Source organism: Theobroma cacao, chromosome 4, assembly GCF_000208745.1.
Source record: "Theobroma cacao cultivar B97-61/B2 chromosome 4, Criollo_cocoa_genome_V2, whole genome shotgun sequence".
Classification (NCBI taxonomy): domain Eukaryota; kingdom Viridiplantae; phylum Streptophyta; class Magnoliopsida; order Malvales; family Malvaceae; genus Theobroma; species Theobroma cacao.
The window spans coordinates 29,038,901-29,054,212 of record NC_030853.1 but is presented as its reverse complement, the minus strand read 5'-3'; the positions used below and the strand labels follow the sequence as shown (position 1 = coordinate 29,054,212).

Genomic DNA, 15,312 nt, shown 5'->3' with positions numbered 1-15,312 from the left:
TAGTGTTAGAGCTCACTTCATGTCGAACTCCCACTTGAATGTGTAACTCGACTAACGCCAAGGAGCGGTTTGTTTTCAAAACTAACATGTGTTTAACATGTAAATATCTTAACAACCTTGACGGACTCGGTTAGATGCCTCGACCAAGGTATCCCAAGGATTAGTTTTTGGCTTGAGCCCTGTGTTAATAAAAGTCATAAGCCTTAACAACTGTTTTGGTAAATTACAAATATTTTATGGTTTAAGAAATAAATTGAAAACCTTATGAAATGGTTTGTGATTTGTTGTTTAAACTTGTCTCCATTTTACTCGTCTTTAGATATTTATAATAATGTCTGTTTACTCATTGGGATTGCAAAATCTCACCCACCTCCTTTCCAAATATTTCAGGCCTGTGGTAGCTTGTAGATACCCGATTTTATAGAGGATTCCAGTTGATCCCTCTATCTCACAGACAGTAGATTACAATCACTAACACTTGATATATTTATGGGCCACTTGTCATTGTAATTATTATTATACATTATAACTTTGTAAATTATTGTATGTATGAATTTATTTTACTTCCACGTTATAAAAGATTACTTATACGTGTTTCTATAAATATTATTTTATATAAAAATATTATATTTTAATCAATATTTTGAATAGTAATATTTGTCTATAAATTCTTTTAAAAAATAAATAAATAAATAAAATAATTTTTGTCTTTTTATTGACTTGAGCCGGAAATGACTAGTAATTGTTTAAAACGGAATGTTTAACAACAATTGCTCACAGTAAAGGTAAGAAACTGATACGTAAGCCTTGCGGGATTTTGATTGGTATTCGGGGTAATGAATATCAATCGGGACGTCGCGGCGGTTGTCATGAGCCCGAAAAAAATTTCGAGTCGTGACACCTTTCTTCGACCTTATGATGATATAATGATATTTTTTTTTGCACAAAAAAAATGCCCTCATTCTGCAAAGTAATGCTCTGCCTTCACAATGGTAAAACAACACGTTTTTCCCTCATCAACTTATAAGACCTAGTTGTTGGGAAATGACAAATATAACGTGCATTAATTATAGTATAATCTTTATAAACTAATACTTGATAAGTTAATAATTTTGATTAAATAAATTTTTTGACTATTTCAACTTAAATGAATATGGTAAATTAATAATTCACTAAATTTAAAAGATAATATATTTTTAAAAAATCACATAAGTCGTATTTGATATATAAATTAATATTTTTTTTATACATCAAAATTATATATACACATGACTCAATTAGAAGATTTTTGTAAAATATGATTCCAATACTATTTGTTTCCTCTTGAAATTGATATCTTATTAGATTTCATTTTAAACTTTTCTTAGTGCATTAAAAAATTTTATTATAATGTTCTCTTATTGTAAGAAAAAGTTATGCAATATGATTGTTACTTTAAGTGCATATTTACCCGAGACATACTCCAGTACCAAGAGTGATGCTAAACGACTAATTCATACATCAATTAAGTATAAAAAAGCTTAATTGATATATAAATTAATAAATTATTAATTTATCGATTAAATAATATCTCGATTAATTAATAAATTTTCATAATCTTAAGGGTATTAATTTATAAAGATTTAATTATATGTTGAAAGCTCATCTTAAAAACAACAAAAAAAAAAGAAAAAAGAGAGAAGATGGAGTATTAATGAAGATTAAAAATCTCATGGGTCATCCCGTGACCCATTTAGGCATTTAGCAAATTAAAAACGTAAAGAAGAAATGGAAAAGTAAGGTAGTGATTGAGAATATATGGTATTGAACTGATTTCCCCTGTTTGGAAGATGTAATGGGTACATGAATCTAAAGCAAAACCTCGTTCAACTAACCTTATCAAAATAAAATTATATAGGAATTTTTTAAAGTGACAAAGCTATCGATTAGGAGTTAGAAAAAATTTATGTTTTTTCCAAGAATGTAATCCAAAGCAATCTTCGACGAAGTCAAATCCAAGTTAAAGCATTATATTAAGTTGTCATGAGTTCATTCGATCTGTGGGGACTCTCAGGCATCTACGTTAAGCCCTGTTGAGTTCACATTGTAAACATGCTTTGTTTTTGTTTTTTTTGCCTTCCCTTTTTAGGCCTAAAACAGCTTTATTTTATGTCTTGAACAGAAGAAGCATTTTTGTTCTTAGGGTTAGGCTCAATGTACCGGTTATTAGGCTGAGAATGATGGCTTTGTAGCTTCTTGATAGCTTTATTCTACTCTGTGGTCGATAGTCTTTGCTTTGAGACAATGACAACTTGATTAATAGTAGTAGCCTAAATAATGATGATTTAACGATGAAAATTTCACAAAAACAAAGTGGGAGTTGAAAATTAGATGAGTAAGAGAAAAAATTAAAAAAAAAGAGGGTTAGCTTAAATAATGATTTTTATATATATTTCACTTGGATTAGGATGAGATCTAAACTCCACGACTAGTCTAGAAGATCTTCAGAACAGTTGTTTGTAATTTAGGTGGGGAACTACAGATTTCCTAATGTGCAAGCTGGTTAGGCTTTGTTGCCCATTAATATGTTTCAACTACAACAATCGTGAACCCCATGGAGAGGAATTGGCCTCAACAAGTTAGACCCTTCAGCCCAATCTCGTTTTCAAGTTTATCAATGAAGCTCAGCCCAAATCTTTCTAAATTTTATATTAATGTATTACTTCAATCCAACATTTTGTTTTAGAGAAATATATTAGATTCATAAACCTGACATGTCAGTCATAAATTTAATGAAATAAAATTTATTAATAAAGTCCAACTCAAGTCTTTTTAAATTTTATTTTAATTTCTACTTTAATTCAATATTTTTGTTTAAGAAATATATACTATGATCCATAAATCTTTTTTGACATGTCGGTCATGAATTTAATAAATTAAAATATGGTACGAAATTGAAAATGTTCTATTAATATAAACGGATTTTTTTTTATTAATTTAAGTATTTTTAAATTTCATCATTGAAGCTTGGTGCATTATCAGCCATGCTCCTTTAAGTACTGGGCTTAGTGTTCAATTGCAAGTTTATGATCAAATTAATCTATGTTCCCACCTTTTCAAGACAAACTTGTTCCTATGTATTTGACTAAGTGAAAAAAACAAAACATCAAATCAAAGACATTAACCATTTGTTTGCTATTGTTGATTGTTACTAACCCATGGACAGGATGTACATGCACCTGAATTATATATGGCCCAATTCAGCTCAAAGCTTTGGTCTTCTCTTTGTATAAAATAATATTGTTTAGAAAAAACCTCTAAAAGGTTATTACTAAATTTAATTTTAGAAGAAAATCAAACAAATTTCTTAAGCTCTTAACTCTGTAATAAATTTTATAGAATAATATTGTGAAAACCCTCTAATTTTATTTAAATAGGTAGCATGTGTATGTGATTAAATTTTAAAAAACATGATATTCAAGCTGGTGTTACTTGAATGTTAGAACTAGTGAAACATAATAATATCATGAAGAAAGTTTTGGATTATTAAAACGATAATTAGGTGATTATAAAACCCCAAAAGTTTATGCTAATAGATAACGGAAGTCAATTTTTATATTTAAAATAATTAATAAATTTTGCACATGAATTCAAATGAAAAAAAAATCTAAAGAGTGATCAAAGATTTGGAAAAAAAAATGATAAAAAAATTATTCAAGTTTTCGAGATTGTCAAGTTTATATGTTACAAAGACATATAGTGATTGACTAATATTAAGATAGTCTTGAATTGTGGTATGATTAGGATAATTAAATTCTAATTAAACAAGAATACCTTGTTAAGATAATCTTTAAATTTAGTTAGACTATGATAACATATCTAATTGTATTAAGATAAGATTATTGTACTTGGCCCTATAAAAGGATCCTATGAGGTTAAAGAATAGTAATCATTTAGATTTAAAAAGAGTGATTTGAGTGTACGTGAAATAAGGGTTATGAGTTTGAAACTGTTTTTATAATCTCTTGAATTTTCTCTTAGTAGATCTTTCTTTATTGTTGTGCTCGAGGACGTAAGTCATCAAAAAACTGAACCACATAAATGTTTGTGTTCTTGTGGGTGTATTTATCTTTTTCTTTCTTTATTTTATTGATTGGGTAAGATCTTAGGTAACTATTTGGAGATAATTTCACAATTTTCACAATTAACTGATATCAGAGCTTCAAGGTCTTGAGTCAATTTGAATCTCGTGATGGTAACTTCATCAACCAAGTATGAGATTGAAAAGTTTAATGTAATAAACACTTTCAACATGTGGTGTGTTAAGATGCACACATTGCTGGTGCAATAAGTACTGGTGAAGGCACTAAAGGGAAAATAATATCTTTCCTCAAATTTATCTAATGGTGAGAAAGATGATCTTATGAAAAAAGCACATAGTGTTATTCTCCTAATTTTGTTTGATGAGAAGCTAAGAGAAGTCACAGATGAAAAATCTACTATTGTAGTATGGCTTACACTCGAGAGTATTTATGTAACTAAATCTCTAACGAATCGACTTTATATAAAGTAATAATTGTACTCTCTCAATATGTGTAAAGGTACTTCCGTTAATACCCACATTGATAAATTTAATAGAGTTATTCTTGATTTAAAGAATATCGATGTTAAAATTAAGGATGAAGACCTAACCCTAATTCTTCTATGTTATTTGCTTCCATTGTATGAAACTTTGTGGATACTATGTTATATGGTCGATAAACTCTCACTTTTGAGGATGTAAGGGAATCTTTAAATTTCAAAAAATTAAAGAAGAAAGTTAGTAGTACTTAGAGTGAAAATTAAGCAAAATGGATGATTGTGAATTGTGAAAAAGATAAAAAGAAGGGCTTAGACATAAAAAGATAAATCTAGAACAAAGGGGAAAACTTGTTGAAATTGTAATAAAAAAAGGCACTTTCGTCAAAACTATACCAAATTTAAGAATGATGAAAAGATTAATAAGTCTAAGAGCACTACAAATGTGGTGGAAATGACTTTAATACTTTTGAGAAAACTAATAGTGTTTTTGTAGTAACCAACTGTAACTTAATAGATACATGGATCTTGGATTTTACTTGTCGTTTCCACTTATATCCTAGGCATGATTGGTTTACAACTTATCAATCTGTTGATATGGGCGTTGTACAATTAAAAGATGATTTATCTCTCTCAGTTGTTGATGGTATGGTAAGGACACTTGAGGTGAAACATGTTCTTTACCTGAAAAAGAATTTGATATTTTTGAGTTTGTTAGATAAAAAAGGCTATAAGTATAATGGCCAAGATGGTGTCTCGAATATATCTAAAGAAGCCTTAACTATCATAAAGGACAAGTTATCTGGTGACTTTTATCGTCTAATGGGAAACACGATCATTGAAACTATTTCTGTAATCTCATTCAATGATCCTGATAATGACGTAACACGTTTATGGTATATAAGATTGAGTCATATGAACGAAAAAGGGATTAGAAAACTAAGTAAGCATAGTTTGTTGTGTAGTCAAAAGATTGTGAAGTTAGATTTTTGTGAGCAACATATAGTGAAATTTAGCACTACAACTCATTGAAACAAGAGTACAGTAGATTACATCCATTCAGGTTTGTGATCCTTCTCTGGTGGCATCAAAAGGTGGATCATTAGACATGTGGACCTTTATTGATAATTTTTCAAGAAAGGTGAGAACGTATTTTCTGAAGGCTTTGAGTGAAGTGTTGACCTCTTTTTTGCATTGGAAGATATTGATCGATAAGTAGACTAAGAAAAGGATCGAGAGCTTTCGAACAAACAATGGTTTAGAATTTTACAAATGTGAGTTTGGTATGTTCTGCAAGAATGAAGGAATTGTTAGACATCGCATTGTCATCAAAACACCACCACAAAATGGTGTTGTAGAATGGATGAAGATAACACTTTTGGAGAGAGCAAAATGCATGTTTTCTAATGTTGGCCTACCTAAAGTATTCTGGACAGAAGCTATCAACATGGCTTGCTACTTGGTAAATCGGTCCATCAACTGCAATTGAATTTAAGACTCCCAAAAAATTTTGGTCTAGTAAGCCCACTGATTACTTTTTATTAAGAGTATTTGGTTGTCCTGTTTATGATCATGTGAGTGATGGTAAACTTGAGCCGAGGGTGATGGAGTGCATATTCCTAGACTATGCATATGGGGTGAAGGGTTATCGATTATGATGTACTGATTATAAGTCCCTTAAGTTTATAGTGAGTCGAGACGTCATCATTAACGAGTCTACCTTACTTCATGGGATAAAGTCTAGAATTGCAATCATATCAAACCATGAAGTTGGGAAGCAGGTGGAGCTTAAAATCAATGCTCATGTGACAATGTGGGATTATAGTGAAAACCATAATGAACCTCAAGAGGTACAAGAATTGGTATCTCAACGAAACATTACTTGTATCGATGGTAATTTTGATTTTTATATTTTATCTGTGAAAGTAGAGATTGATAAGCCTTATTTTTATAGTAAGGCAATTACATGTATCGAATCTTTTAAAGAAACTGAGTCTCTACATTAGGATAAAAAATGAGAGCTTGTGAAATCACCTAAAGGTACAATTGATGTTGGCTTAGTGTGTGAAGGAAGTGCAAATAGTAGTTGTAATGTGGTTAGCTTCTCCAAGTCAAATTTTGCTGGTGATCTAAATAGTAGAAGATCTCAAACGGGGTATGTATTCACTATCTCAAGGTCTACAATTAGTTGGAAAGTAGTAGTTACTCTGTTTATAACTGAAGCTGAATATATGACTGTGATCAAGGCAATAAATGAGGTTTTATAGCTTCGAGGCTTTGTTAGTGACCTTGGTTTTGGACAAGCATATATACTTGTGTTTTGTGATAGTCAAAGTGCCATGTACTTGACTAAAAATCAAATGTGTCATGAAAAAACTAAAGACATCCAAGTCAAGTGTAACTTCGTTTAAGGGATTGTTTCTAGATGTGAGATTGTAATGAAGGAAATAACTACAGTTGAAAATTCTACAAATATGGTGACGAAGTTAGTTTCTAGGATAAAGATCAAGCATTATTTAGACTTGATCGGTGTTCGTAGTGCTTGAGGCCTTTTGGGGCATTGGTAGTGTCGACGGAGATTGGTTCTAAGATAGAGCTTGGTGAATTCAAGCCTAAGGTGGAGATTTGTTAAGATAGTCTTGAATTGTAATTTGATTAGGATAGTTTAATTTTAATTAAACTAGTGCACCTCGTTAAGATGGTCTTTAAATTTAGTTAGACTAGAATAACATATCCTAATTGTATTAGGATAAGATTATTGTACTTGGCTCTATAAAAGGATCCTAAGAGTTTAAAGAATTGTCATCACCTAGATTTAGAGAGAGTGATTTGGGCATATGTAGGATAAAGGTTATGAGTTTGAAACTGTTCTTATAGTCTCTTGATTTTTCTCTTATTAGATCTTTCTCTATTATTGTGCTCGTGAACGTAGGTTATCAAAAGACCGAATCATGTAAATTCTTATGTTTTTGTGAGTGTGCTTGATTTTTTTTTATTCTATTGATTGGGTAAGATCTCAAACAATTCTTTGAAGATAATTCCTCAATTTTCACAACTAATTATTTAAAAAAATTTTACAAACTAATAAGCAAATACCAAACTTTATATGTAAAATCTAATAGGGTAATACATAAATATAGTTATGTATCATGATTAGTAACTTTTATAAGGTCAAAGAAGTAATTTAATATGATTCCACACCAAACTTGAAAAAATATTAAAAACCCATTAATATATGCCACCAAAACAACTTTTCTCTTCGTGGAGCATTCAAAATCAAATTGATTTTAAGTGTTCAGATGCAATTTACCATTTAGAGTCTTGTCAAGTCTTAACGTTATAGTAAACTCCATGCCAATTTTCTCACCGTTTTCCCCTTCACGGTTCATATTACCCTGGTATACCATGCATTCTTTCTTTGAAATTGCTAGAACTTGTGACCAAATATTAATCATTGACAAAGATAAAAAGGAAATAAATTTTTAAGAGAAAGAGTCGGACAAACAGAAAAAAAAATGAGAAGAAATTTCGGTTTAAACGGAGCTAATGGCCACCTTTTACGACGAGAATAGTGTTTGGGATGACAAATTTGGAGATTTATTATTTTTTAAATGAAGTGAAGAAAGACAATTTTGGTTCTTCTATATATGAGACCGAAAGTTTGAGTTGTGGCGAAGTTTTGGTCATGGTCAAGAGGAAATCAAGCTGCTTGGGGACCAAGGATTAATATTTTAACAGACTGTGGGCGGAGTCTGCCCCACAATTTCTGGGCCAAGGTTTATGCAGAGCTTCAATTTGATTTAATTTCTAGCTAGTAAGCATACAATGAATTGTCAACAGATGATATGAAGGCAAGTGTTTTTTTATGTATACTTGGGGGTGGCTAACAGAAAGGGAAATTGAACTTAAAAACTTAATCTTTACGGGAGCAAGTAAATTGACAAGATTAAGTGCCAAGTTGGTATGAGAACAAGTTAAATAGTTCTTGGAAAAGAGAGGGGCAATAGGTAATACAGAGCTTGGAGAATATGAACAAAGGAAAAGAATATATATTTCTTAATTTTAAAGAAATGGATATCAATTTTGACACATCCAAGAAAAATTCTTTAATAAGATTGACGGGAAAGAAGGAAAGGCAACAATAATGTAATTCTATTGATATTGTCTATAAGGAGTTATGCCGTAAGATCTGTGCATTTTTTTTATTATTAAAATTCGCAAGCATTCTAATACAATTACAAATTAACTTTAAATTTATACCGTAAATAATTTATATTGTCAGTGAAAATTTTTCACGCATTAGATTAGACATTTGTGATGGCATATAAATAATGATTGTTAATAAAATTACTTTTCAAAAATAAAATTATTATAGATAACTATGATAATGTTTAATGTGATCGATCCATGTTAAAAAATCCTTGGATTGCCAATATAATTAGCAGTTAATGAAACAAGTTTTAAATTGGATCACATCAATATCCTACAGTCACCGGTGGTCTCAAAAAGAAAAGGTCAAAAAATTAAATAATTAAGTCAAGAAACAAATAAGTGGGCCTAGTGACCTACCTGGTCAAGTCTATGTTGGGCTCTCTATGTTGCCTGCAGCCTGTTCTGGATCCCAACTTGCATGGCTAGCCCGTCCAGGCCATCAAAATGCTTTCTCGGGCACTGTATTCGGGCTAGATTTTGGTAGGTTTCAGTCGCAGTCTGGTCCAGTGCTACTGATTTATGACCTTGTTGAACTATTATCACTTTTCTTGACTGGAAACAGGCTACAAATGGTCTTGTGCATTTCCTTTTGGAAAGTAAAGAAAGGAATTAGGAAAATCAATTTACTTCTTGGAGCAAAACATAGAGTAGTCGTATATGTACAGAAGCTTTATCTATGGAAGTGCCATGACATGTACATGCAGATATTGGAAGGAAATGATATTCGTACATAAATGATACATGCAATGCATGCTTAATAATTCCATCTTCGTCGTTTTCTTTAGGTGTCAACAGCTAGACAAAAGTTAAAAGGCAACAATAAGTAGTGCAAAACATCTAAATCATTCTATAGTAAATATTTAGTTAATTTTGCAATATTGTTCCGCGATTTTTCTTTGTCACTTGCTATATTTATGTTAGACTCTTAAACTTGACTTTACCATGATCAAAGAATCATTGTTTTCACATGTAAAATGAATTTATGATTACTAAAAAATATAAAATATACAGTGATTAAATATAAAAAAATAAAAAATATCTGAATCGTATTTTACCAAGGATATAGATAACTGAAATTCAATCATAACGCTTTTCTCATGTGCTTCATTTTTTTAATTAAAATATGCGGATTCATGATAACATGGATTATTTAATATGCGGTATCAATAAATTCTCCTACAAATCTATCTTCATAGTCCTAAAATGTCCTGAAAAAAAAAGAGAGGTCAAGTTGGTAGAGACAAAAATTAACTGTGGTGCATCAAAAGTGTGTATTAATATTCTATTTGGAGGAAAAGAGCAAGAATCCAAATCACATTTTAAAAGTGCTACTGATTGGTAAATGGAAAACATGGATATCAATTAAAAAGAGATGCATTGTCCCTTTTGACTTCATCGATTGGGAAAAGCTTTTGGAAACGAATTTCAGCACAGCTACCAAGAACCTTCATAGGGAGAAAAAGGGGCTCCATGGTCAATCCACGTTCTTCAGGTTTATTGACATCCGTCATATCTGACTCAGTTGAATACGTACGAAGTTCACCGTATCTTTGTATGCTATAAATACCCCCACCAATTAATGAAACTTTAGAAGCCATCCAAAGCTTGAAAACAAACATTTTTTTCTGAAGATAAAAGGTATGTCAATTAAAAATTAATTTCAGGTTGAAATAAGAATAACCCTATTTGTTTATTTTGTTAACGTGAAGGGGGAAAAGTATGGAGGATCCAAATAAAGGGAAGGAAAAGGAAGAGAAAGGAAGAGACGAAATTCGTTATAGGGGAGTGAGGAGAAGGCCATGGGGAAAATATGCAGCTGAAATTCGAGACCCTACGAGGCATGGCGCACGTTCATGGCTAGGGACATTTGATACGGCGGAGGAGGCTGCTCGAGCCTATGATCGCGCCGCGTTTAACCTGAGAGGTCATCTGGCTATCTTGAACTTCCCCAATGAGTACTATTCTCAAGTGATGGGATCATCATCTCCTTATCCTGCTTCAACCATGTCATCATATCTATCTTCTTCTGTTAATGCTGGTAACATCTCCGAGAGAGGAAGTTCATCATCCAGTGGACAACAAAAGCAGGTTATCGAATTTGAGTACTTGGATGACAAGGTCTTGGAGGAGCTTCTCGAAACTGAAGAGGAGAAGAAGAAAAGAATGAAAGATTGAAAATTCTCAATGTTTTCGAAATGTTTTTGGTGTGGTTGAATTTTCTTCTACGCCTCTCTCTTTCTTTCCCCCATTTTCCAGCAAACTAGTGAACTGCAAGTATGACTTTCCCTCCCTTTTTGGTTATGATATATGTATTGAATATTTTTCCTGAGCAAAAGGTTTCCTTTTCTTTTTTTATCTCATTGATTCTCATTTCTTGGAAGATGCAAGTCATTTAAGCAACTATGACTGATTGAACTGTTGAACCAATATACTTGAGAAAAATTACAGATGGAACTACTAGGAGGAATGAACAATGGTTATTAAGGCACAATATACTCTTTATTATATATGGATTCACTTTTTGCATATCAATTTGGTAAATTATTGCTAGGTGTACATGTTAGATCAATGGCAATGTTATTTTAGACCAAATGTAGTTGTTTCATATCAATATATGGTGTTCAAGGGCCCCAAGTTTTTCAAAGGGATTGTTTGTAGCTAGTTGGGTGACTAGGTTTTTCCTCTGCAAGTCAGTAAATTTCTGCGGTCAAATTGGAGAAAATGGAATAGGAGACCATTAGCAGGTTTGGGCAGTTACATTTCCACTTAACACATTTTTGCTTCTTAGCTGTTGTCGTCGTCTAAATCTGGCTAGGGAGGAGATGCTCAAGTCAGTAGCCAACACCAAAATCTAGAATAGTAAAGTGTATGGAGGAGACCTAATCAGAGATTACAATAGAGAGGATTGTTATCTGGTGTCAAGTGGAATGACCCAAGAAGTAAAGCACCACATGCAACTTTCCAAATTGGTTTCCTTTTGTATTTGGCTCAACCTGTTGTTAGTGAAGGCAGCACAGGCAATTCAAGATCCTTATCACAACAGTTTTTGATTCTTGATTTTGCTGCTGAAATCATGTTTCTAGACAACAAATATGGAATCTTAACAAGAATAAGGGTTTAGATTAGTTGTCGATACGATGCCAGTGGTGATAACTGATAAGGATTTTGTGTTAAATAAAGTTGACATGTGAGAAACTATATATTCATCTATCTCCAAAATATTATCCTTTTCAGATTGCATGTCCAATTGCCTTGTACCCCAAAAAATGAGGTATCACAGTGATCAGATTAGGGAAATATTTTTTGTCAGATAATATTCAGAATCTTGTTTAACATTACCTTCCATCGCAAAGGCAGTGAGATGCAAAGCAAAGGCCATCAGAATCAATGGTGAGACAGATTAGAAATTAATGGGGTCTCTATAACCTTGTTAAGTGCTTCTCAAAAGCTGCTTTTTTTGTGATTTTAGCAGGCATATAAATATATCCCATCCTAACTGAAGGATCTTGAATTAGAGGATGCAAAATTCTTATTCTTGCGCCCGCAATTTATGTCTTGAACATAGTGAAAATATACTTTTACTTTATTGTAAAATGCCCCAAAAGATTAAGCTTTCACCATTGCCTTGCTTCTAGAAACAAGTCTACTTACAAATCTAACTTGGTTTTGGAAAACATTTTGCATATCTAATACATACTATTAAAGTTAGTCCTTAAAATCCTTTAAGAGTTAACTTTATTCGGATAAAGTTTGATCAGTCAATTACGTCCTTATGCACTACTTAAGGAAAAAGAAAAGAAGTGTTAATTAGTCCCTTAAGCATTATTTTAAAAAATTAAATAAACATTAAAATATATTCTTATTAAATCAATAATAAAATAAAATAGGATTGCTTGTAATTTTAGCATTAACAGAAAGGGTGCAGACTTTATATTGAGTATACACAGACTGATAATTGGCAAAATTTACCACTTAAAAACAAATTTTGAGTTTAAAGACCCTTTCTCCTACCTTGAATATTAAAGCATACGCCCCAAAGATCTCATTGGCATCAACTAGATACAAAATGTAGTGACCTTGTATATATAGATGAGTATGCATTAATTCATTTGAAAATTAATAAAAACACAATTGCTACTCTTTTGCTCTTGTTAAGTGTGAGTAGCATGCGTGCACCATATTACAGCTGTGTGTTAATAAGAGAGCAAATTGGCATCAGTGAATGCACACTCTGGCGAAAAACTTTTGGATAATTCATATTTCATGCATTAATTCGTCCAAAAGCCATATGGTAAGTACAAAAAACTTGCTACAAGAAGTACAAAAGAACTAGTGTTTTTACTTGAACAAGAAAAGAATGAAGAATCAAGAAACTGGAAGAAAAACTACTTGAAAATGAAGGTAAAACATGAAGAGAGACGAATACATGCACATACCCCATTATGTACTGCAGGTTGATTTATTTGATGTTGATTTCTGAAAATTAATCTGATTATAGATATACAAGTAGATGATGAATTAGAGCCTGCCTAGGCAAGTACTTGTCTGGCCTTACATATAACTAACTATTCGACCTTGGGTCTATGATCATCAAAACACAAATATTCCCTCCTATCATATCATCAACAGTTCAATTGTATTAAGAAATAATTTCAAAATGCGTGCATCTGCGTCTGGACGCGTTGCTTGTCCTTGCTATGCGTGTCCATGATTTTCTAGAAGGTTTAACAATTAGAATCAAAATATGAAAAACATTTCTAAATTATTCACTGTGGCTGATCAGGGCCAAAACATTCATTCTTTTTTGAAAAGGAAATAAGGGAGGAAAAAAACGAAAGAAAGAAACCAACTTCATTTCATTTCAACTAATAGAAATGCCGTGAGATGATGATGATCTTGACCCACATTTATAATTATTGTCCATATATAATTTAGATTGCGACAATATATTCCCAGATACATTATAAAGCAGAGGGGGGGCTTCACTCTAATTAATGTTGTTGATGTAAAGTATTTTCTATGAAATATAAGTGCTTTAGTTACCAAAGGAGAAAATCAGGAAAGACTTTGGAGATACTCTCGACCAGTTAAATTAAGAGACCAAGAAACACTACTGTTGATGTTGGCCCGGGACCTTGACAGTACACCATCACCGCCCTTTCACTTTTTCTTGCTCTTTTTCTCCTCATTTTCTAGAAGTTCTTCGAGCAACTTATCATCCAAGTACTCTATCTCGAAAACTTGTTTGCCTCTCTCCATTGCCGATGATGATGAAGAAGAAGAAGAACCCACGGAAGACGAGCTACAATAATTTGCATTACCGCCGCCGCTAGCCATTGGATACTCCTGCGGGAAGTTTAGAATTGCTAAGTGACCTCTCATGGAATAAGCGGCTCTATCATAGGCTCGAGCCGCCTCCTCAGCCGTGTTAAAAGTCCCGAGCCAAACACGAGCGCCGTGCCTATTGGAGTCCCGTATCTCAGCAGCAAACTTCCCCCAGGGCCGCCTACGCACGCCTCGGTATCGTGTCTCGCCACCTTCCTTGTCTTCCTTGCCCCTAGAACCACCCTCCATGGCCTAATTAAGCCTTTCTGAGTTTGTTGTGTTTGCAAAGCTTTTGTATTTTCTGCATGGCTGATGTGGGTGGAAATAGGCATTTTATATGAGTGGAAAAGGAACCCCTCGGGGTTTGGCAGCACTTTGGGTCCACAATTAGACACATGGAGGAATCCTGCGGTTAAGAATTGCTGGCACGTGGTTATCAGAAATTGGATTAAGTTAATTTGTGTCCAATGTATCTGGCTGGTCAAGGTGATGGCTATGGAGTTTTTCGACCCTTTTCTCTTTTTATGGTGTCACTGTTGCCATGTTTGATTCTTGTATATTTTATTAAGGAAGAGGGATGGCAGTAAAGAAACATGATTTGTTGGCTTAATGTCACAAAAATCTTGTCCACTTGATCAAACGTGAGCCAGTTTTTCCATGAGGTCATATAACTTACGTTTTCTCTTTTTGTACTTTCTTTTACTAGTCTTGCGGTATAGAGACTTGAAAGAATTCTTGCTCCATATCTTATAATTGGGGGAAAGTAAAAAAATAATTTTTTTTAAAATTAAATAATAATTAAATACATGATAAAAATTGAGTTCAAACTCTGTAGTTTGAAAGGAAGATTCGATATACCCAACTCGACCATGAATATTTTTTGACATGCAAGTTTATTAAAATTATATTTTAATATATAAAAATAATATCACATTCTTAATAAAGTATTTGTAAATTGCAATGTTATTTTTTTAAAATTATAATAAACATTTTCTTATTAATATCAAATATCGTAATACTATTTTTTCGAGAATTTAATATTTAACAATTGCATTCTATCGAAACAATAAAACACCCAACATCACTTAAAAAATTTTCTTTTTTGTTGTGACCAAAGTTAAAGATATAAAAGCTACTACTTAAATCTAAAATTTAGTTATAATTCATAAATTTCTAACTATCAATTAGGTTATTAGATGAATTCAAATCACATCTTGA

General features: G+C 32.3%; 2 protein-coding genes across 2 annotated transcripts; one reads left to right on the top strand and one right to left on the bottom strand.

Moving 5' to 3' along the window:
* Nucleotides 10,389–11,088, top strand: LOC18603202 (ethylene-responsive transcription factor ERF098). The gene is made up of 2 exons (XM_018119301.1): nucleotides 10,389–10,407; nucleotides 10,479–11,088. Exon 2 carries the CDS (start codon nucleotides 10,489–10,491, stop codon nucleotides 10,942–10,944), a length of 456 nt encoding a protein of 151 aa, XP_017974790.1. The 5' UTR covers nucleotides 10,389–10,407; nucleotides 10,479–10,488; the 3' UTR covers nucleotides 10,945–11,088.
* On the bottom strand, nucleotides 13,655–14,524 carry LOC18603201 (ethylene-responsive transcription factor ERF096). The gene has a single exon (XM_007035029.2). The coding sequence runs from the start codon at nucleotides 14,341–14,343 to the stop codon at nucleotides 13,930–13,932; it is 414 nt and encodes a 137-aa protein (XP_007035091.1). The 5' UTR covers nucleotides 14,344–14,524; the 3' UTR covers nucleotides 13,655–13,929.

Coding starts and splice junctions, on each gene's coding strand:
- LOC18603202 (XM_018119301.1), top strand. CDS start 10,489: ATGGAGGATCCAAATAAAGGGAAGGAAAAGGAAGAGAAAGGAAGAGAC.
- LOC18603201 (XM_007035029.2), bottom strand. CDS start 14,343: ATGGAGGGTGGTTCTAGGGGCAAGGAAGACAAGGAAGGTGGCGAGACA.